Raw genomic sequence first — 23334 nt, 5'->3', positions numbered from 1 at the left:
TTGTATTTGGTCTACAGGGATGGACATGTATTATAATGAATTTGTAGCTTGTAAACTTTTTTCTTTAAAGTAGTGTACTATTATAAAACCTCCATTCACAATATCAAAGATTTATTTTTACAGAAATTAATTTAAGCCTTTCAATACCCCAGCAAGGTAGGTATATGTCATACTCATTTTGCAGTTGGACGTGTAACCCATGCCTGCTTGGTGTGGCACTGTCCCCCTTTAGTGGCACCTAGACCACCTAGAGATTGGTGAGCCTGCTACAGTCTTGGGTAAGAGACATGTCTTTTAGCTCATGCAGTAGAGATGCATGCCTTAAGTTCCAAAGGTCCCAGGTTTGATCCTGGCCGACGATGACTGGGGTCTGTTGGCGTTACAGATGTATTATGGCACATACATGCTGTGTCCATGAAAGCACTATAGCATGTCAATGGGATTACTCACATGCTTAAAGTTAGGCACACGCTCAGGGGAGGAGACATGCAGGGTCAAGCAGCCAGCCTGGGTGGGGAGGGGAAGAGGTGGGACCAGAGCCAGAGTGGAAGGGGTGGGGCCAGTGCCTCTTCTGGCTGCTGGGACACTGTCTGGTGGAGTGCAGTGGTTGCCTGGGAGAATGTCTGGCTGCTGTGGGCTGCCTCCTGCCCAGGCTCAGCTTCTGGGGACAGCGGCTAAGTGAATCAGAGCCTCCTGTTTCCCCTGGCATGCTCAGCCCCTGTCCCCAGAAGCTGAGCCCCGGCAGAGAGTGAGAAGCTGCTGCTGCCCCTCCCCAGCCAGGCTTTCTCCCAGGCAGCTGGCTATGCCGCACAGAGCAGCAACTGAGAGGAGTTCCATCCTGCTCCCTGCCTGGGCCCGGCTGCCAAGGAGAGCAGCTGAACATGCCATGGGGGAGCCAGCGCAGTGGGAGGACAGAGCCCCTTCCCTCTCTCCCTTTTTTTTTATACATGTATAAAGCTAAACATGTGCTTAAGTCTTCTGCTGAGTGATGGCTTAGAAGACTTGGCAGAAGTATTGCAATGAATCCATAGCACAACTGAGAATAGAATTCAGGAGTCTTGACTCCCAGTCTCCTTATCTAAACAAAAGACAATCTTCCTTGCTCTGAATTACTAAATAAATGTACATTGTATGTTATGAAGTTTTATTGTTTTTAGTGAAAAATAATACCTTTAAAAATATTTTTCAGGTCTGAAATGTGTGTGCCAGTTGTGTGAGCATACAAACTTCACCTGCCAAACTGAAGGAGCATGTTGGGCTTCAGTCATGCTAACTAATGGCAAAGAAGAGGTGATAAAGTCATGTGTATCCCTACCGGAACTGAATGCTCAAGTCTTCTGTCACAGTTCTAAAAACATTACAAAAACAGAATGCTGCTACACCGACTTCTGCAACAATATAACACTCCACCTGCCTATAGGTAAGCAGTATCTCACGATTAGGCTGTGTTTGAATTATCATGACAGGAGCAAAGATATATTGCAGTTTTGAATCATAGAATATGAGGGTTGGAAGGGACCTCAGGAGGTCATCTAGTCCAAACCCCTTCTCAAAGCAGGACCAATCCCCAACTAAATCATCCCAGCCAGGGCTTTGTCAAGTCTGACCTTAAAAACCTGTAAGGAAGGAGCTTCCACCACCTCCCTAGGTAACCCATTCCAGTGCTTCACCACCCTCCTAGTGAAAAAGTTTTTCCTAATATCCAACCGAAACCTCCCCCACTGCAACTTGAGACCGTTACTCCTTGTTCTGTCATCTGCTACCACTGAGAACAGTCTAGATCCATCCATAGGTCCACATTCTTCCCTCGGACACTCGTGTAGCTCTCACTGTAGTCAGCAGAAGGTGTGTGCACAGCTGACAGTGGAATGTTGGTGAAGGAAGTAAAAGAAATTTGATTACTTAAAAAATCTTTCTAATGGAGTATCTTAGTTTAGACTTCAAACTGATTTCCTGGTGTCCTATTTAGACCTTTCACAAAATTGTAACCACTATAATGGAGACATACTGTGTAGCAGCAGCAAAGAAACATACATTTTGGCTGTGAATTAAAGATTGCTTGGTCACAGAGAGCTGTGTGTGTGTTTTGCCAAGGGAATAGGCCCTGCAGAAATTATTTCATTTGATAGTGTCACAGGTGATGATGCTTTACAAATAAATGGTAAGACCAAGTTCCTGCCCCCAAGGATTTTATAGTCTAAACTGGACATACAAATATTTAAAGGTTGAGGTCTGGAATTAAATGTCTTGGATATGCAAACCGGATAGAGAGGTTGGAAAACGTTTGTACACTTCCAATTAGGGGGATAATTACACACCCATTTTTATCTTGCTAGTTGTTAATTCTGTGACTGAAACTCCCCTCCCACCTGTGGGCAGGGGGATATCTGCATTTGTTTTTTTTATTCTAACCATTGGTACGGGCAGCTGTCATGACTCGTAACATCTTTCTCCTCATTTTGACTAGTTACTTCTAGAGTCCTGTAATTTTAAGTGGCATGTCATTTTTGATATATGTGGTTGAGAAATTAGTAAAGCTCATGTTGGAGTCTGTTAATATAAAGATCAGAAGGACAAAGATGGGAGAAAGAAAGTGTGTAGTATTGCTTTCTGTACAATTCAGGGCCAGTCTGGAGTATCATGTTTATTTGGGACACTGGGATAACCTTACATTCTAAGACCTCACTGTTCAGTACATAGTGTAGCATATGAGAGTGAAATCGTTTCTTTCTATAGCATCAGCAAAATTGTTTGTAAATCTTGAGTTTTCAAATTCTGCAAAAGGATTGTAACAGCTGCCAGTGTTATATTGGTGTGTCATTGAACCTTGCCAAGTAAGTTGGGATTCCTGGTTCCAATTAGAGAGGCAAGTGTGAGAAAAGCGTTTACTCTTCTAGGAACTCTATACCATAAAGTTGGTGCCATATTTGAGTCTGGCGTTCTCAAAAGTTGTAACAGTGAAAAGATTATTTGCTGCTTTTTCCATTTGGGATTTAATTACAGAAAAACATTGCACTTTTCCCCTTCAGCAGTTTTTAGTTAATCCATTCCTATTCCAATAACCTTATAGCATTTATTTGTAAAGCCTGTTATTTTTATACAAGATGTTAACATATTCGTAGTCTGTATTATAATTAGTCATTTATATTGTGATGTTACACAGCACTTTACTCAGCAAGTTATATATGTCTATTGCTCCGAAGATTTAGGGTGGATTACAAAAATGAGATAGGGGACAGCAGTTCAGGGAAGGTAGAGAAAGGAGGAATTACCGATGAAATGAACAAAGGGGGAAAGATTCCTGAAAGCTGTGGGTTAAAGACGTAGTATGAAGGAAGTAAGATGGGTGTCGGGGGAGACTTGGTAAATGAGAAATGGGAACCCCATGTATAGGGAGCAGCATAATAGAAAGACAAAGATGAAAGTGTGTGACAAAGATGGGAGTAGTAAGAGGAGAAATGTTGGGAGAAAGTGGGACACTCAGAAATGAGACCAGAGGCAAGGCCTTCTAAGTGAGGATGAGGAGCTTGAATTTGATTCAGTAAGATGAGGCAAATGCAGAATCAAAAGGGATGTGTGTGGTAACTTTCACAGCAGTATTTTGGACAGACTTGAGGTGAGTGGGAGTATTTCATGGTTTTCTTACAAAAAGATGTGTGAGGATATAATAAGCAAATCTGACCCCTTGCCTTTTCCACACCAGCATTTATTCCTCTGCTTTCCCAACCTTGACCATCTTTCTGGCTCCTAACTGTAGTCTATATGTTTGGGGATGTCTTGTATAGAATGTTTTCTCCATTTCGTCTGGGCCTGTAGGTCATCTTTGTCTCCCAAGAGACAAGGTCTGGGCACACAACAATGAAAGCAGATGCTATGCAGAAGTTTGCACCTGCAGAAGAGAGAAAGATGGGGCAGGATTCTGCAGAAAATTCTGGAGGGAAGCAGGAGGCTTGCAAGAGGGAGTTGCTGTCTTACCCAGTAGTTTAGGGGGAGAACTCTCACTTGGAGCTGATAGAAGGAAAAAGGACTTGGGAGAGGGAGGTGAGACTGACTGACTGCAAGAGGGAAAGTGATAGGTGGGTATACTTTTCTCAGCTCCCAGTCAATCACTCAAATTAGAACCTCTGGAAGGAAGAGTATATTCCTTCTTGGGAGTCTGAGATAAATCTACTTAAATTTACATAAACATTTACAACCCTTAAATACTGACACGTAGCAGGAATGATCCTTTTCAGTTGACACTTGCAGACAGATACTAGTAGTAATTATGTTCTGGTCAGCAGCTTTACTACATACATACAATACATAGCACAGTGAATCAAAATACTCTTGATTTAATAAAATGTGCAGCTATTGGAAAAATGGAACAAATTTAACAATCTATTCATAGATGTGCTTTCTATAGCTTTGTGTCTTTCCAACATTTGAACGGGTAGTTGCAAAACATTTGGTTTCCTATTACTGTTAGCAGTGAGGGTAATCTGCTTGGGCTAAAAACTGAGCCCTTTGCCCTACACATTTGGGAGAGTTCATGCTAGATGGAACTGCAGAAGTGCCAAGGTTACTTGATTGCTAATCTTTTCTGACAGTCCTTTTACATATTATTCATATTACAGGACAAACATTGTCTAGGTCCAAGTGAAAGCAGGTTTCTTGGAAATTACTGGATTTGTAGGCCCCAAACTCTGGATCCCTTAGGGCTGCTTTGCCCTATATTTCTGGTGCAAAGTGTCCCAGAAGCTGGTGTGTCTGTCCCTGGAAATATTAGAGACACAAGGTGGGTGAGGCAATATCTCTTATTGGACCAACTTTTGTTGGTGAGAGAGACAAGCTTTTGAGCTGAGAGTTCTTTCTCAGGTCTGGGAACGGTCCTTAGAGTGTCACAGCTAAATACAAGATCAAGCAGATAGTTTAGCATAAGTAGTTAGTATGTATTTTAAGGGTATGTCCATACAGCAAAGAAAAACCCACAGCTGGCCTGTGCCAGCCAACTTTGCCTTGCAGGGCTCATACAGTGGGGCTATTTCTTTGCTGTGTAGGCTTCTGGGCTCAGGACAGCTCCACAGTCCAAGCGCTGCGAGCCTTTGTCTGCTGGCACAGGCCAGCTGCAGGTTTTTCTTTGCTGTGTAGGCATATCCTAAGGGACCATTCAAGGTGAAGTGGCCCATTAACATCCCTGTAGTCATAGGACAAAAAGGGCGGGGGTTAGTGGGTTTCAAATTGTTATAATAAGTCATTAAACCAGTGTCTTTATTAAGACCATGGTTTTTAGTGTCTAACAAAGTTACAAATTTAAGTTCCCAGGCTTGTCTAAGAGCCAGGATAATGGCTTTTGTGCCAACCATGTTCCTGCAGCTGATATGAGTGTGTCCAGGGGAAGGATGTTGCTGGAGTTTCCCTGAATCTTGGCTATTTCCAGCTGCCATAATGGCACATTGAGACCACTGGCAGTTACTGTGTAAAATAGCTTCTTCTTACTCAGCAGATCTGCAGACCTCTGAATGCAAAGCAATATCTGTTTTGCCTCCATGACTAAAATAAACATTACTGGTCTTTACTCCCATGAGCACAGCAGAACCTACACTGCTGAAAGAGTAGAACTTTAACGCTGAGGAACAAGTAGTTGCAAAACATTTGGGCTGAAAATTTACAAATACTTGTGAGAGGTTTAAAGGGAGTTTGGTGAGAAGTTAATATATTTGAAGATAATTAACATTTTGGTCACAGCATCAGTAGGAATTGGCCATTGTCTGCTACTAATTTTCTTTTTGACTATGAAGGCCATTGATTAAATGAGTGGGGAAAAGAAGCTGTTTGCATTAGTGCAAATGAGAGCACAATCAGGAGCAGGCACGTGTTAGTGATCAATCTGTCATCACTGTGAAATTATGAACACAGTGTTAAAATAAAAAAAACAAAACTGGGGATAGTTTAATGGTTTGCCAGTGTGATTTAGTGCCCAGCTTGTGCATCCACAAGACCTTATTTCCATTGGCATTTGGCATTTACTGCATGCAAATATTTGTGTGAACAATTTCATGTTTAATTACACTTTATTGAAAACTTAAAATGTGTTCTTTGAAATTATAGCCCTGCTTGTAACCATGCAAATTCACAAACACATAGATGGGTATGTTTTCAGATCAAGGTGGATGGGGGTGAACAAATTCTCATTATACAAAAATTTTTAAAGCAGAGCACAAGAAATGTATAAATGTTGCCCACAAATGTAAGATTAGTTCAGTAGGAAGAACAAGTTTTGACTGATAACCTGGGTATGCCATACTTCCTAAAGCAAAAGCTCATGTTCTGCATATGTCAAAAGTGGCTTTTTAAAAAGTTTGTGTTAACTGTTGACAGAGGTGTCATGAGGGATTCTTACCAGAAGGCAGTTTGTTTACTTTGTGCAATTTGTCTGTTCATGAATTTCCTTAGTAAAAGCATAAATGGCAGCATGTACTGTTCAACAACAGAATCTTTCTGTTAATTCTCTCATTGTTTTCCCTCCTTTTGGCTGAGACAGACAACTTGATTTTCTTACATGAGCCAAGACTAATAATTCTTATTTTGCATCTGAGGAAGTGGAAAGGTGCGACAATAAAAATATGCAAACACGAACACAGTCTGGATAGCTAAATTTTGACAAAATAACAGCTCCTGGCAGTGACTTGATTTATATCCCTTTATAAAATTTGCCCTGGGTTAATGTTAATAGAGTGCAAAATTAATTTGCATTGATCAGTATTGTCTAGGTTTTTATATTGCTTGGAGTTTTTTGCTTCTGCTTAATATTTCTAATTCTAGTGTTTCCTGCACAAATCTGTGACTTGAGTTGACCTTTCTCTGCCAATAGGTAAAGTCCAAACAAATCTTGGTACACTGCTTCCTGATGGGTCTTCTTTTGCTTCTATTTCTCGTAGGGGAAATGGATCTATGTACTTTCAGTGTGTAACTGGTTATTTTGAGGAGTTGCTAATAAAATCTGTGAGGTGTTTCCCCCCCCCCCCCCCAGGTTGCAAACTCAGTTAATAGGTGGCTGACCTTCCTAGTTTATCAGGTCATATTCCAACTTTGCAGTAGCTGATGTACAGCTACTAGGCTATTGTATAATTTGGAGAGACTTTTGGCCAGGTTGATGTATAATTGAGGAAGAAAAAAATCTGTGACATGGGAGAAAGGAAAGAGAAACCATGTAATGTGCATCTCAAATGTACTAAATATGTCACCAAATCATGGACTGATCGTACTTAGAGATGTGTTCACTGAATAAAACCCATTTTCCCTATCATCAGATAGACTTGAAATATTAACTGAGACAAGGCTTAGTAACTTCTCATGCTGCTGTGGTTCAGGGGCAAGCTGCACCCATGATATTTTCCCCCAGTGTGTCCAGTGGGCGCTGTTTCCAAGTGACAAGCTGCTGGGTAAACACCATTATCCCCAGTTTACAGATGGAGAAACTCATGCACAGAGTTGTGTACAGGCTTGCAAAATTGTCATGAAACTTTATCTGCCCAGGTGCAAAATTGACTGGCTTGCCCTTTTCCATGATGACAATAAAGAAAAACCCAATAACTTTATTGGCATGGTAAGCAATATTAGTATTTCCTAACTTAATATACTTGTGTTCATAGTAATAGGATAGATTGGTCTTAGGCAATATATGCAGCTTGTAATGTTATTCATTTATGATTTGGTGACAAACTCATACATATGATGAGATACAGACTCTACTTTTAAAGATTTAGTTTGTTCTTCCCCAGACATGTTTCTGGGATTCCAGCTTCAAAGAGGGGGAAAACTGGGAGAAAGAGTGAAGAAAAAATTGACAGCTTTCATGTGCACTTTGTTGCTTGAAATCAAAGCACTGAAGGGAGACAGGATATCTATCTAGACTTTGTGCTTGGGACAGACTTTTTGTAGAAATTACATTTTCTGCCCTGTATCTCGGGTACTACAATTCAGGAATAGAATAATGAGGATTTATTGGATGAGATTAAAATAACAATAGTGTCACAATTTCAGGGTAACTGCACCTGTATCACCACCTCTGCGGTCCACTCTAGGAGTGCCCAGATAGATCTAAGAGTTCCAGCCATCACCTGTTTCTGGGCAGGAAAAACCTGGGAGGGAGGGAGAGATCCCGAGCTGCCGCGGCGCGCGAAACAGCTGATTCGCGCGCCGCTGCTCCCCCTCCCTCCCAGGTTTGAGAGCCTGGGAGGGAGGGCGAGTAGCGGCGCGCGAGCAGCAGCAGCAGCGGAGGTGAGCTAGGGCGGCTGGGGCACATTTTTAGGGGCGGCATTCTGGCGCCGGCCATGCCGTCCCTAAAAATGTGCCGCCCCAAGCACCAGCTTGTTTTGCTGGTGCCTAGAGCTGGCCCTGAGTCTTATGGGGCTCTAGTAGGTCAAAATCTTCTCAACCCTTCGGCAAAGGTTGGAACGCCCCTTAGACCAGAAGGTTCTATCCATTTGCTGGATTAGAAGGGAGCCCCTGAGTCAGTTTAAACACAGCTTTTCTATGTCAAAAGCTCTTTCTTTGTCCGCTGGTTTCTGGAAAACCAATTTGATCCCGTAGATGCAATTTTTAGACCCACAGTCCAAGCCTTGCGAGCCCAAGTCAGCTGACGTTGGCCTGCCATGCCGCTAGTGTTTTATTGCAGGGTAGATGTGCCATTAGTCTAGTTTTCTAATTGTCTGTCTTGATGGAATACTGTAGGGAATGCTCTTGCTCTTTATGTACTGATGTATGGATGATCCCATGAAATATCCAGTTCCAGCAATGTTGTGACTGTATTTACTGCATTTCTTATAGGGTCCTATTTCTCATTCCAAGGAACTTCCAGAAGTCCAATTGTTTCAAGGAACAGTGAGGAGTTGGTTTTGGGGACAAAGAGCTGATTTAGTAGTTCTTTTGCTCTTCTGATAAACTTCTAGCTATGGCTCCAGTGGACCCATTTGTGTTGAGTTTCCTGAGATTTTATCTTTTACTTAGTTTACTCTCAATACACAGAATGAGATGGGGAGTGTGTGAGCATGAGGTGGGGGGTTGGAAGGCTATTATTTGTGGACTGTTAGTTTGTGTTGCATGGATTTTTTAATGAACTTTTTGTACATGCAGCCAATGCTTTGGATCAGTGGTTCCCAAACTTTAACAACCTGTGAACTCCTTTCACTAAAATGTCAAGTCTCGTAACCCCCCTCCTAAAAATGAATATTTCCAGGGATTTTCTCCTTTACCTGGGTATAAATTATAAAAGCAGTGATCTTGGAAATATAAAATTTGTTTTTATGACAAGCTTATTACACACTATTATTATTATTATTATTCATTATTTATCATTACAGTGTTTTTATTACTTTATGAAAATGGCAACACTTCCAAGATCTCACTTTTGTAGCTTGTATCACTTTGAATAAGCTTGTTATAAGACAAGGCTCCTATGTTTCATCAAGGAGTATCAGATGTGAAACAGCATGAAGGTATTTAAGAAGCCAACTCAAAGAGTTCCTCCTACACAAGCATTCAGGTCTTGAGCAGTCCAGGCAAACAACGCACGTAACAACAAAGCTTAAACTTGTTCTTCATAGTAATTTTAAAAACAATACTAGCTGTCTATTTAATTTTAAAAACAGCAAAAAATATCCACCTCCCTTTCCATTTCTTATAAGGAGTCTTGAAGTTTAAATCTCCTCAGCGTGATAGATATGCTTGCTTTGATCTGCTTAGCTCTTGGAAGTCCAGGGGCTCTAGGCTGCTGGCCCCAAGTTGTCCCGGTCCCTAGGGACAGCTCTGTCTGCCATTAGGAATTTTTTTCACGAGAACCCCCTGTAACATTTCGCGAACCCCCAGGGGTTCACGAACCCGTTTGGGAACCGCTGCTTTGGATTGATTAACTTTAATTAATTGATATATTGCATATATTGAAATTTGGGGCCCAATCCTGTAGTCCTCAGGGTTTTGTGGACATTCTCCAAAGGTACATTATAGATATTAAAAACAAGTAAACTTTGTAAAGTATAAGAATAAAAATTATGTATTGTCAACTGTTTAATATTAAAATAGCATTCTCTTCTGTTGCTTAAAAATACCCTTTAATAAAAGTTGGAAGATGCCTCATACTGTAGTTTGAAATCATTAGGCAGCTGCTCTGTTTCATACATATTAATTTAGAGACAGTTTCTTTTTATATAGTAAGTAGTTGATTGTTTTAAATAAGGGTTGCTAAACTTTTTGATTAATGTTCACTTGATGGCTTTAAATAGTTAAGAAGAAAATCCTTTTCTTATGTTCCCGAAGAGATTAGCATTACACATTTATTTTGTCCATTTAGGTTAGAATTGCTGATTGTGCCTTCTTTTTTTGTCACGTATATTTTGAAAGTTTTTGTATTATTTGTCCCATTTGTGTGAGTTCATACCCACTGTGCTCTTTTTCTTAGGACCTGTCTGATAGATTCACTGTGTGTTTGGGCTTACATTGGTTAAAATAATTAACCAATCATCAGGGCCAGCACAACCCATTAGGTGACCTAGGCGGTCGCCTAGGGCACTACAATTTGGGGGGAGGTGACCGCGGCGGTATTTCGGCGGCGGGACCCTCCGCTGCCTCTGTGGGGGGTGGCATTTCAGGGCGGGACCTTCCGCCGCCTAGGGCGGCAGAAAAGCTGGCGGCGTTCCTGCCAATCATTAAATTAATAACAGACTGAATTTTGCACTTCCTACCCCCTGCTTCCTGGTTGGCGGCAGAGGCTAGTTTAATTTCTCTCTGATGCAACAAGCAGAAGAGAATAAGGGCTCGTCTGCACTAGAAAATTGTATCACTTTAACTATACTGGTAACTTTCGCACTCCCTCGTCAGTGTGGATGCAATTGCGTGTAGTTGGCAGAATTCAATTTTTATTTTTATTTTATAATTTTGACTGATAATATAGAGGTTTATTAAGCATTTTAAAAGATTTTTCTCTCTTTAAATTTTCAGTCCTACAAAACTATGGGTTTAAAATATTTTTTCTATTTTTATCAGTTTTCACAGTTGTGGGAAATTATAGGTGATCAGAGAATTATTTAATGATAGATGTTAAGATTCAAAAAGCTTTATAACTTACCTTTGTCTCTCTCATAGCTACATACAATATAGATATTATATATTTTTCAAAGTGGGCCAGCCATTATCTCCCTCTATCTTCATCTCTTCCCCTTTATCCCGAGATTTTGGATATACTGTATCCTGAAACCCTGAGGTATAATTTGGACTGTACTGTATGTGTACCTTAACATTTTCATAAACTGAGATCAAGACTTTTGTCTCTAAAACTTTAAATGGTATAAATTCATTAAATGGGTAAGGCCTTAAGAGTCTGGTTCATTCAGTGCTCTTTGTCAAATTCTATCTCTAGGGGTCTGATCAGTGCTTTGCTTCTGCAATTCAGCGATTAGCTTATCTATGATGACATTGTTTACAAAAGCTGAGCTGTTGACTAAACTTTGCTGCAAGTAAGTAATTTGCTAGATTTAGGGTAGTAGGTGTAACTGTAGCAAGGTATTTTCTAGACTTCTTGTACTTTGAAAAGTAAGTTGGCCTATAACACTTTGGTCTCTCCATATTTGTGTTGCATTCATGAAAACATGCAGTTTATAAGTTTTAACTGTATTCTAAATATTGTTATGAAGATTATATATACACTACAGTAGCATGTATAACATTTTCCTCTTGTGAACATATACTCTGTGTTTGCAACTTCTCATGATAGGATTGCTTTTTCTCTCACGTACAAAATTATGTGCAAGTCTAAAGATTTAGCATAGATGCAATATCTTGAACTTTTATTTTGGTGAGATTTTTTTCTGTGACTATTGTAAGGAATTTATAAAGGCGTAAGTTTATAAAGCCTACCAATCTGCAGGCTCTTAGAAGTTATAAGAACAGTGCTTAGTAGCTAGAGTATATTACAACAGCCTGTAAATTGCATCTTTCATTGAGTGCTTGGTGCAGTCTTTTGCTCTGAGATAAATTTCACAGTATCTGAATGCTTAGGGTATGTCTACACAGCAATTAGACTCCTGCAGCTGAACCATGCCAGCTGAATCTGGCGCCTGGGGTTTAGGCTAAGGGGCTGTTTAATTGCAGTGTAGATGTTCAGCCTCTGGCTGGAGTCCAGGCTTTAATAACCTGCAAGGTATTTGCAGTGTAGACATACTCCGTGTGACACATTCTACTGCTAGGTGCATCTCATTGATTTGGAAGGGAGTTGTGTAAATACATCCAAGGTCAGAATTGGCCACTACATTAAAGGGCTTTGCGGGGAATCAGGGTGAGAATTTTGCTGTTGAGAGTATTCTGTACAGCTGGCTTGCACACACATGCTGCAGTGATTTTTTTACTGTGGTTACCAGAATTTATATAATTCTAGAGTTACAACTACAACCTATGAAGGTGCAAAATTGTGACATTGCCTCTGTATTTGGAACTGGATTTTATTTTATTTTATTTTTTTTGAAACCAGAGTAGTATTTGCACTGATTCTGAGTAAATTAGAGAACAGATACATATTTTCCTGGAGTAAAAATGATTAATACATTGATCCAAAATAGGAGATGGAAATAGAGTTTGGGGAGAGAGATTAAATTTCACCTTACTTTTTACCTCAGGGGTGACGGTAATTTAATATAAACTTTTCTGCCCCCTTACATGTGAATGTACATTAACCTGTGATGATGTAACTATAGGATATAAGTCTACAGTGCAATGTAAACCCTGGCTTAGTAGAACTCAAGTTACCCAAAGTCAGGAATTGTTGAACCCTGGGTCCCATCCTGGGGTTCCAGTGTCTACACTTCATTATGCAGGCCTGAGTCTAGCCATCCATTTCCAAGACTTTCTAGTGCCCTCCCAAAATGTGACTGCTCTAGTCCTTTTTTTGTGTGCAGTGCAATGTAGGAGAACTTGACTGTCCACCAAACTTGAGTGTCCAGAGGACCAAAAAAGTCAGCCAGCAGGACTGTGGGATACTGTTGGTAGACTCCCAGAACACGAGTCCAGTGGGGCTGCATCTACACTGCAAAGCAATAGGGCTTGACTCAGGCTCTGGCTCTCCATCCTTATGGAGTCCTAGGACCCTGGGTCTGCGCCCTGGGTCAGTGTAATTTGTGTGTAGACAGAAGGGGGGTTAGGTCTGAACCTGAGTTTGAACCCTGGGCTTCCATTGAAGTGTAGACATACCCATAAAAAGTAGGGCTTTTACCCACAGTCCATTGTGTATTCAGTAATTTGGAAAGACATTCCTATTGACTTCAGTGTATTTTGGGTAATGCCTTAAAAGTAAAATTTTAAAACATTTACAATACACTGTATATTGATTTGTTGTAATGTATTTTTTTTAAAAGCTTCAGAATCTTCAAGCAGACCAAACCTAGGACCTGTGGTGTTGACAGTGATAGTTACTGTGCCAGTTTGTATCTTGTCTATAGCTGTAATGCTGATTGTATATACATGTCAAGGCCGTCATTGTACATTCGGAAAGAAGAAGCAACAAAATATTGAAGAACCTCTATCTGAGTGCAACCTTGTAAACTCTGGAAAAACTCTTAAAGATCTTATTTATGATATGACAACATCTGGGTCTGGATCTGGTATGTATGCACTCCTAAGCACACTAAAACTTCTATATTTATTAATGAATAGCCAGGAGAACAGAATCACAACATTGTGTTCAGTTTTCTTAGTTCAATAGGCGAAGTGATGGCAGTTAAAGTTTCCACTGTCAAGTACAGTACTATTGGTTTGTGTGGGTATTCCTAACACTTAGAATGGGAAGTACTACTAGAACCTATAGTATCTTTCTCATGATAAAGAGATTAAAAAACTGTGCCCACTGCATGAAATGTGTTGCCTTATGGAAAGAAATTTGTGTCATAGCTTTAGGAGTTTGTCAAGACAAAGTATTGCCTAAAGAGATTTTCATGTTCATCAGGGTAATTGCATGGTATGATGAGTCAACTGATGTGGGGATCTTGTTAAGTTAAAGTGATATGAAAAGATGCCACAATGCAAACTCCATACTTCATAATTATCATATTGGGCTGTTGGCTGTATGGGCCAGATTTCTGTAACTAGAATGGTTTATTTAGAATTGAAAATAAACAGTGCTTAAGAAAACCAGAATTAATAAAACATATATTTTAGACAGCTCTTTGTTGAGTGCAGTCAATAGACTTATGCCTTGTCTACATTGGGGATTTGTCACAGTTACAGCCATCTTTGGCTAGTTAGTTGTGTAACTATTATTGCAAACCCCTAACAGAGAGAAAACCACAATATACACTGGTGCAGCTTAGCACGGTTTCAAACAAATAGTGCTTTTGCTTATTCATATTATAGGGTGTTCTTCAGTAGCTGCCCACTCATGGCTGTAACAGGGGGCAAATCTTGTGTGTAGGTAAGGCCACAGCTGTTATGGCGTAAGAGTGGGATACAGGGGTAACAGGGAACAGCCAGAAGAAAGATAATCTGAACCAAGTTAAAAATTACAGTTGTTTAAACCTAAATGTCACTGTTTCTAAAAACAGGCCTTTGATACTATTCCTATGGAAAGATTGGAATACTTGGTACAAAATGTATTAACACATTAGAAGCATTCTTATGTGTACTTCCTACAAAAATATAGTTTTTCGTTGAGGTTAGTTGGATTAATGCTGCCAGAAGAGAGTGGATTTTTTGATAATTCAAGAGAAATCTGACAATAAACCAAGTGAAGCAGGAGTCACTGTTAGATGATCCAAACAATAATAGAATTTAAAGGTACTTTGTAAGCTTCTTCTTTTTGTATGCATGTTTATGTTTATCAAGGATAAATGTCCTAAATTCAAAGGTCAGTCTCATGATGGTGATTATTGGGTGTTTCTTGAGCAAAACAACCAAAACTGTGTTGAAATAAATATAGCTTTAGATTACTAAAACTGCTTAATTCTAGCTCCAAAATAAGACCAGTTTTTCATTCTTTTATTATAGGCGGGACAGGTAGCACCTCCTATTATTAAGGTAGCCCGACTCTTCCCATTATAAGACCCAGTTTTGGGTTGCTTATAGCTTTTGCTCAATTTTAATAATTTTAGGCTGAAATTTTCCATGTTGGGTATCTGGGTATCCATGCAGGCTGATTTATTTGAAAATTGGAGCCAAAATGGTTCAGCCATTTCCAAGAAGGCGGCTAGGGAAAAATACATTGTTTTGCCCATGTTTTTTTTTTAAAAATGTGGCCCTCTTTATTTTATTTTATTTTATTTTATTTTGAAAGCTGTAGCCCCCTTCTTCCCACCCTCCAGTTTGTAGCAGGGACTTAAAATTTGGCAGGGACATGGCCTTTATGTGAGGGACATGCCTTTTCCATCCCCTTCAAAATCCATCCTCATTTAGCTAAGTTTAAATTGTAGTTTGCACATACTCAGAGACTTAGATTTTAGCTACTAAATTCTCAGGAGATTCTGTGTCACTGAGCATGCTATCCTCTGTGGCCAAGCAGGACTTTCCCTGCAGTTGCAGTTTTGGGATATGTTGCAGGCCATGCTGGTCTGGGCACCTGCACTGAGAGCAGGGAGACTGTTTCTCTTTTGCTCTCAATGACTTCCCTACTAGGCCCAGGCAACATGGAGGAGGAAGCTGCTTGATTTGAATACAGAGGGGACAAGAGCTGGACATGCCAGAGTGACGGGGGAGAAAGTTGGGAGATGGAGTTTTGTAGGGGAGACTGGCACTGGAGGCTGCTGGAGAGAGAAAATTTTCCTTTTCCCCACCAGGACACAACCAAGACCTTTTTGAAGATTTTTGTGAAAAATGAGGCAGGCAGGCAGACAAGCCCCATCTCCAGAATAGCCATCAGGTTGGTGGTTAGGGCACTCACCAGGGATGTTGAAAAGGCAGGTTTAAGTCCCTACTCTAAATGAGGCAGAGCAGAGACTTGAACCGTTCTCTCTGGTTTTTGATGAGAAATTCCATCCCGGACATGAGAAACCTTTCTCTGTGAACATTTTGTTGCAGCTGGTATGTATCCATGAAAAGTTTAGGTATCAACGAATCAGCGTTTTCTGCTGAAAAGCCGTTTGATTGAAATATTACTGACCAGCTTTACTTATTTTTGAGCCAAATGATTTACTGCATCAGCATGCTGCTTCAGTGCTGCTTCAGCATGTGGACGTCTGGAGTTAGTAACATCGCTAGGATAGTTTAGAGCAAGAAGTCATGCTTATCCCTATGTCCATATGTGGAAGGTTGCTCACATTCTTATACTAAAGATTCAACTGAAAAATCATAAAGAACCATAACAATATACATACAGTTCAAGGAATGTTTCAGAGGTAGACTTACAATCCCTCACTCTGACAAGGATTGTGCATAATTTATGCCATCTATGTTTATCCACTTTTGTTAGTCAGAATTGGAAAAAATAGTCACAAGAAAGTGTGTGTGTATGTTACTTGTAAGGCCATGGTAATTACAACATATTAGAATATATGTTTTTAATTTGAATTTAATAATAATTGCTAATGCACTCTTTTACAAGTATCCTCATTCTGTTCATTAGGTTTACCTCTACTGGTCCAAAGAACAATTGCAAGAACAATTGTTCTTCAAGAAATAGTAGGAAAAGGCCGATTTGGTGAAGTCTGGCGTGGAAAATGGTGTGGGGAAGATGTAGCTGTGAAAATCTTCTCCTCGAGGGATGAAAGGTCTTGGTTTCGTGAGGCAGAAATCTATCAGACAATTATGCTGAGACATGAAAACATCCTGGGTTTCATTGCTGCTGATAACAAGGGTATATAGTATTTCCAAACATAGTTTCACAATGTTTGTTCTCTGCACTATGGCAGCCCAATGAAATTGATTTTTCCACAACCTCTGCTCTAATTTGCTAAAACACAGGGATGTGTTTTTAATGATTTGAGGAGCTGATTAGGAAAATTAATTTTAAATCTGATCATTAGGATTGTGAGATCAGTTTACAATTTTTAGGCTGCAGTCCTGTGTTAAGCAGACCTCTGTATCTGCATGGAGCCTTGAGGCTCTGCACAGATGCAGGGGTCTGTTTGAATGGAGTTCAGTGTGGGATCAGGGCCTCACTGATTTAAGTGAAAGTTTAAATGAGTCCTATATCTATCAGGTAGTTCATTAATTAGAATAATGCTTGGTAAAATATTACTGAAAGATTGACTATTTATTTATGCTATCAACTTGATAATCAAGCTGCATCAATGCTTTATACCTTTCACTTTAAGCCATACATCTATAAAAATAGATCACTTTATATAGATACCTTCATAGCAGGAAAAGAACTAAATATGGCAATACAGCCAAGGAAGTAAAGTATGATATGAGAATGTCTTGAAATTCAGGATTGCTGTACAAAAACCTTTAAAGATGAACTAATGTTTTTTACATTCCAAGAGCTACAAGAGTTGATGGTGATCTTGCTATCACTGCAGAACAATGAGCTGCATTTCCTTTGGTTCTCTGGTTTTTGGTACTGTCACCAGCTCTTGTGAGGGGAAACAGAGCACCACTCATTTTTGGTGGCCATATATTCAAAAGGACTTAGCTTCCAGAAGCTCCCGTTGTTCTCAGTGGGAAGACTAGTGCTAAGCACTTATGAAACTCTGGCCATTAATCTGTTGGGATCTCTGTGCTGTGTAACATACCAGATACACAATGCAAAATGGATGCAGTGCAGCCTCCCTTCGTGGGTGTGCATATCCACTTTGAAATTCTGGAATTGAAACCACTTCTGTGGCATGGGGGCTAAAAAAAGAGTGATTAAAGAGGTGTGGTTGGTTTTTTTTAAATCCACTCAACTTGAAAATTCGGATCCTTTTGTCTGTCTATCTATCTATCTATCTATCTATCTATCTATCTATCTATCTATCTATCTATCTATCTATCTATCTATCTATCTATCTATATGGGGCTAGTTCTTTACAATGTTAAATAAGATTATTTTCTTTTGGTAGATAACGGAACTTGGACTCAACTGTGGCTTGTATCTGAATACCACGAGCAAGGCTCCTTATTTGATTATTTAAACAGAAATGCGGTGACCATTGATAGTCTGATTAAGCTGGCACTTTCAATAGGTAGTGGTCTAGCACACCTTCATATGGAGATAGTTGGTACACAAGGTATTTGTATTTCTCTTTCATATATCCTTTTTAGGAAATATGAGTGGAAACTTTGGGTGGTATTTACAAAAATGCTTTAGCTTATTAGTCAGAAGGAATGGTAAAGACTTCTTTTACAAACAGTTTGGTATCTTAGTAGCTGTCTTTAAAGACTGTAAAATAAATTAAATAGAACCCTAAATGTAGACGGTGCTTTATAAATAGAGAGTAAGACACATTACATTTTTAGTGATGCTTGCAGTCTACACAGCTGCCCAAACATCTAGCAGTACAAATTCTGCAGCACACTGAAAATAGAAAATTTTGGAGTGGCATAAAATTAATTGAATTTAATTTCAAACAGTGTAAGGAATATTATACTGATTTTCATTTTCATTTCATTGTCATCATTTTAATTAAATTATACAATGGAGGTTTTTATTTATCTGAAGCTGCCACAAGTTCTCCAGTCCACTCCACTGGAGTGCCACAGAATCCAGGGGATTCTCCAGTGTTGACTAGTTTTTTTACATGTCCATTGGAGAACCTGGGATATAAGAGGCATGCACCAGCCAATGCATATCTGAGTAGAATAGAAGCATGGAGAACAAGATATTTTTGGTTCTTGAAACATGACTACAGTTTGGGAATAAAGGAAATGTATGAACAAAAGATGCCTTCGTTAGGCTCCTCTAGTTAGCATTGGTACACATCCAGAAACTCTATTTTGTGCTAAATACAGCCCTAATTTTTCTATGTTGAGATGGGGGATGTCAGTAAACAAGCTATGTTTTAAGATTCACAATAATGCTTTTAGTTGCCTTTTTGTCTTAACAGGCAAACCAGCTATTGCACACAGAGATCTGAAATCTAAGAACATCTTAGTGAAAAAAAATGAAACCTGTGCCATTGCAGATTTAGGACTTGCTGTGAGACATGATGCTGTATTGAACACAATTGACATACCTCAGAATCCTAGAGTGGGAACAAAGAGGTAAGACATTTTAAATAGACAAGATAAGTATTTTTCTATAAATATTAGGGAATATCTTTTCAGTGTGATTTCCATTTCTGTGCAATTTCTGAGTACTGTATGAAGCAGGCATGCTGTCATAAATATACAGCTAAGAGTAGCATAAAATCCCTCCTTTACCTGTAAGGGGTTAAGAAGCTCAAATAACCTGGTTGGCACCTGACCAAAAGGACCAATAAGGAAAGAAGATACTTTCAAATCGGGGGAGGGGAGCTTTAAGTATCTGGTTAATATGAATACTCAAGCTAGTCAGATGAAAGACTAGTTGTTAAACATCTTATCACAGGGTGACATTGGTCCTTTAAGTGGGAGCTGGGCCTGTGCACTTGTGCCTTATCAGCACACTGCAATTTGGCCAGGGCTAAGAGGGCACCTGGGTGTAGAGCAAGGAGAAAAGAGACCTGGTGAATCAGAGCTGCCTAAGTGGGAGTCAGGGGCATGGGAGAGATGTCTGTGGAAGGTCCCAGAATGAAGCAGAAGGTGTTTCCTGGGGGAAGGCTGGAGGCAAGAAGAGCAGCAAGAGGGGTTTGCTGGCTGGCATCCCCAGGCCAGGGCTGAAGGCAGGAGCCACAGCAGAGGGGAGTTGCCTGCCGGCTGGCTCTAAGCTGGAGAGCTAGAGCCGAGGCCAGAGAGGGCTGAAGGTGGGGGAGCAACGGAAGAGCTTACCTGCTGACATCTCCAGGGCTGGAGTCAGGAGCGAGCAAGGGCGAGTGAGGGATGCTTCCCTGGCAAGGGTGCTCCCATCAGAGAGGCTCTCTGGGGGTTGGTGGGGATACCTGCTGGGAAGAGCAGGGTTGTACTCCATTTTGAAGGCCTGGAGTGGCTGTCATGGTACAAGGACAGAAGAGGGCTCACAGGGAGTCCTGCCATGGTCAAAGGGGCCAGTGTGTGGTATGTGGGGCATCAAGAGACAAGATGTCTGGAGTTTTAATGACTGCTTGCACTAGCATGAGAAATGTACTATATGTTTGGGACTTATATTTTGGACCATTTGTTATAACCAGCCCTAAGGAGGGTGGTTGTGTAGCAAGAGAGCCTGAAGTGGAGTTAGGGACTCTAAAAAAGGGAAACTGAGGCAGGCATGCCTGTCATGCCGCAACCTGTTGCAGGAGGGCACTCCGGGCGGGGCTGCCACCTTATGCACCCCACATATCTTTAGGTCCTCCTGCCCACGGTGATGACAACCGCATTGCATCCTGTCAGCACTCTTGGGGGTAGTAACTGCAACACGTTTGCATCCTTGACTGCATGCTCAGCTGCTACCTTTACTCCACTCTTTACTGTGGTTAGAATTCATTTTCATTCTCTCTCAAGTCTTTGGTGCTTTTCCACACTAATTTCATTACATTCAATTAGTTTGTCTTGTAGAGCACAGTTTATTAATGAAAAGCAAAATAAGCATTGAGATGGACTATAAATGGAGGTAGAATAAAGCTCTTTGGCCAGTGTAGCTACCTACCTCTCACACTTGCATGGCTATTAATCATTTAGCAACATGTAAGGATTTTCATCATAGAAAGTCCCTTGTTTGACACGCTAGTCAATGACACGCTGACGCTAGTCAATGGTAATTGAGGATGGCTCTCCAACATGTTGTTCCCAATCCTCTCCATGTCAAATACTAGAATCTTTGTTAGAACTTTTGTAAACTGTGCATGTGTGTGTAACTTGTTTTAAAGGTACATGGCTCCTGAAATACTTGATGATGTAATGAACATGAGCATCTTTGAGTCCTTCAAACGTGCAGACATATACTCTCTTGGTCTGGTGTACTGGGAGATATCACGAAGATGCTCAATTGGAGGTAAAATTTTTGGCTGTTTTGTGTTGCATTCCAGACTTGATAAAAATAATGTAAATAATTTTAAAGGAAATATGTTCATACAATGTATGAACATCATTTTTAACTGAATTTTCCAGATTGTGGAAGGAGAAAGAGTTGTATGACTTAAAAATTTCCTGTTGAGCAATTACTGATATGAAAGAGTTAACAAGTGAATAAATAGCAGTTAATGCCTAGCTGATTTAATTATTCTGAAATATCAAAAGCAACAAAACAGATATGTAAATTATTTTTCACTTCCCCTGTCAAAGAAACTAATGTATATAGTAGAACTCATTAGAAAACCAGTTCCTCCCATGCAGTTTCCCTACTGATCGGTTTCCAATCTGCAGGAAGTTTATCTTTCAAAATCTTGATCTGAAAAAACCCACAAAACTAACCTCCCAAGATGATGAACTTGTGTGCTGGCAATATGAAAATAAGGGACTCATATTATCAGGGAATGCAATAGACCCGCTCACATTCTGCAGAGTTTAGGTCGCAAGGGTTGGCAACAAAGAAACCTCTGCTAGTTTGGATTTTATATGGTTCTGAACCAAGAAGATGAAACTCCATTCTCTCCCCACTTCAGCCAGATCTTCTTTACCCCTGAGTCCCATTCTCCCAAGGACCCAAGACCATTCACCTTATCTTTTGTTATCTTTAGTGTTATCTTTGTTATCTTTAGTGGCCTTCTTCCCAGGGCTGCCTCCAACCAAGTCTTTTTGGCCTATCTACTGCTGAAATCCAAAAGGTTTTCTGGTGAAGGGGGTAAGGCTCTTCCATCCCAGAACTCAACAGGTGTATCTAAGGGCAGGTCTACACTAACCCCCCAATTCGAACTAAGGTACGCAACTTCAGCTACGTGAATAACGTAGCTGAAGTTCGAAGTACCTTAGTTCGAACTTACCTCGGTCCAGACGCGGCAGGCAGGCTCCCCCGTCGACTTCGCGTACTCCTCTCGCCGAGCTGGAGTACCGCAGTCGACGGCAAGCACTTCCGGGTTCGACTTATCGCGTCCAGACAAGACGCGATAAGTCGAACCCAGAAGTTCGATTTGCTTGCCGCCGAACTACCGGGTAAGTGTAGACCTACCCTAAATGAGTGAGCACAAGGACAGTGATGTTTAGTATGGAACCTAGTTAGAGATTATCGTTTCTTTTTCCTCTTGTAGGAATCATTGAGGAGTACCAGTTGCCTTATTATGATGTTGTGCCTTCGGATCCCTCAATAGAAGATATGAGAAGGGTAGTTTGTGAACAGAAACTTAGACCAAATATCCCAAACCAGTGGCAAAGTTGTGAGGTGAGTTCCCTCCCCACCCCCCCATTTTTAGAAGAATATTTAAATGTATTCTTTAAGGCTGAGATTTTCAAAGTAGCCCAAGGGAGTTAGGTGCCAGACTTCCATTGTATTTCAATGGGATTTGGATGTCTAGCTTTTTAGCTGGCAGAAGCAAGGGGCTTTTGAAAAGCGTGAAAGAACTTAAATGTGCAGGTTGGGTCACTCTGGAGCCAGTCGCTAACCCGAACCCCTCTCTCTAGTATATGGGAAGGCAGCAGGCCTTAGGGAGGTGCGTAGTCCTGCCTCCACCTTGTGTGCACTCTTGTACCCCTTTTCCTGCTCCCCCCACAAATACCCACTGCTGGGCATTGTGTGGCATCCCCTGATACCCATTCAAAACCCCTCCCCTGCTGAATGCAAGAAAGTGGCATTTTTAAGGTGAATCTAGTGAAATGGACCTGACAGCACTGAATATCAAAGTACTCTTTTTCTCTTTGACTGAACCAAAACAATGAGGTAACTTTTCTGTCATTTCTGCTGGAATATTATTTCAAAGTACACCTGGCATTGGAGTATTTTTAATTGATTGCTGCACCGAAGCAGTGGATTTTTAATCATAAACCTCTTTTTCTTTGTTTTAAGGCACTCCGAATCATGGGTAGAATAATGCGTGAGTGCTGGTATGCTAATGGGGCAGCTCGACTGACTGCGCTCCGCATTAAGAAGACTATTTCACAGCTCTGTGTACATGAAGATTCGAAAGCCTAAATGGGTGATTTGGGGGGAGGAGGAAGGAATCACTCTCCATCTTTTTACATGTGATTTTTTTTTTCTGTCTACCTCACATATATACAGTGCAGTATTTAAGTGCCCAAACCACAGCACTGAAAAATAACTTCATAGTTGGCTACAACCAGCTGCAGCTTTTAGTTGGTTTTGCTGTTTTTATAAAGCAAATCACCAACTCATGTTGGTTTTTAAAATGCAAGTTGATATTAAGAGCTATGAAACAACATTCCATATTTAAACTATTTTATTATTTTTAAGCTTTT

At 40.5% G+C, this 23334-nt stretch overlaps 1 protein-coding gene across 4 annotated transcripts; it reads left to right on the top strand.

Annotated features, from left to right (window-relative positions):
- Positions 1 to 1197: 1197 nt before the first annotated feature.
- On the top strand, positions 1198 to 23050 carry ACVR1C (activin A receptor type 1C). Of its 4 annotated transcripts, none has more exons than XM_065413848.1 (8): positions 1198 to 1420; positions 13383 to 13628; positions 16577 to 16807; positions 17997 to 18164; positions 18981 to 19137; positions 20856 to 20980; positions 22173 to 22303; positions 22925 to 23050. In XM_065413848.1, exons 1-8 carry the CDS (start codon positions 1267 to 1269, stop codon positions 23048 to 23050), a joined length of 1338 nt encoding a protein of 445 aa, XP_065269920.1. In that variant the 5' UTR covers positions 1198 to 1266. The 4 variants fall into 4 exon arrangements, with proteins under 4 accessions (XP_065269920.1, XP_065269921.1, XP_065269918.1 ...); XM_065413846.1 differs by having other exon boundaries at positions 1267 to 1420; positions 13389 to 13628; XM_065413847.1 differs by lacking the exon at positions 13383 to 13628 and having other exon boundaries at positions 1267 to 1420.
- Positions 23051 to 23334: the final 284 nt, after the last annotated feature.

Source organism: Emys orbicularis, chromosome 11 (assembly GCF_028017835.1).
Source record: "Emys orbicularis isolate rEmyOrb1 chromosome 11, rEmyOrb1.hap1, whole genome shotgun sequence".
NCBI classification, from domain to species: Eukaryota; Metazoa; Chordata; order Testudines; family Emydidae; genus Emys; species Emys orbicularis.
The sequence above is the reverse complement of the archived record's forward strand: the minus strand, read 5'-3'. Positions and strand labels throughout refer to the sequence as shown.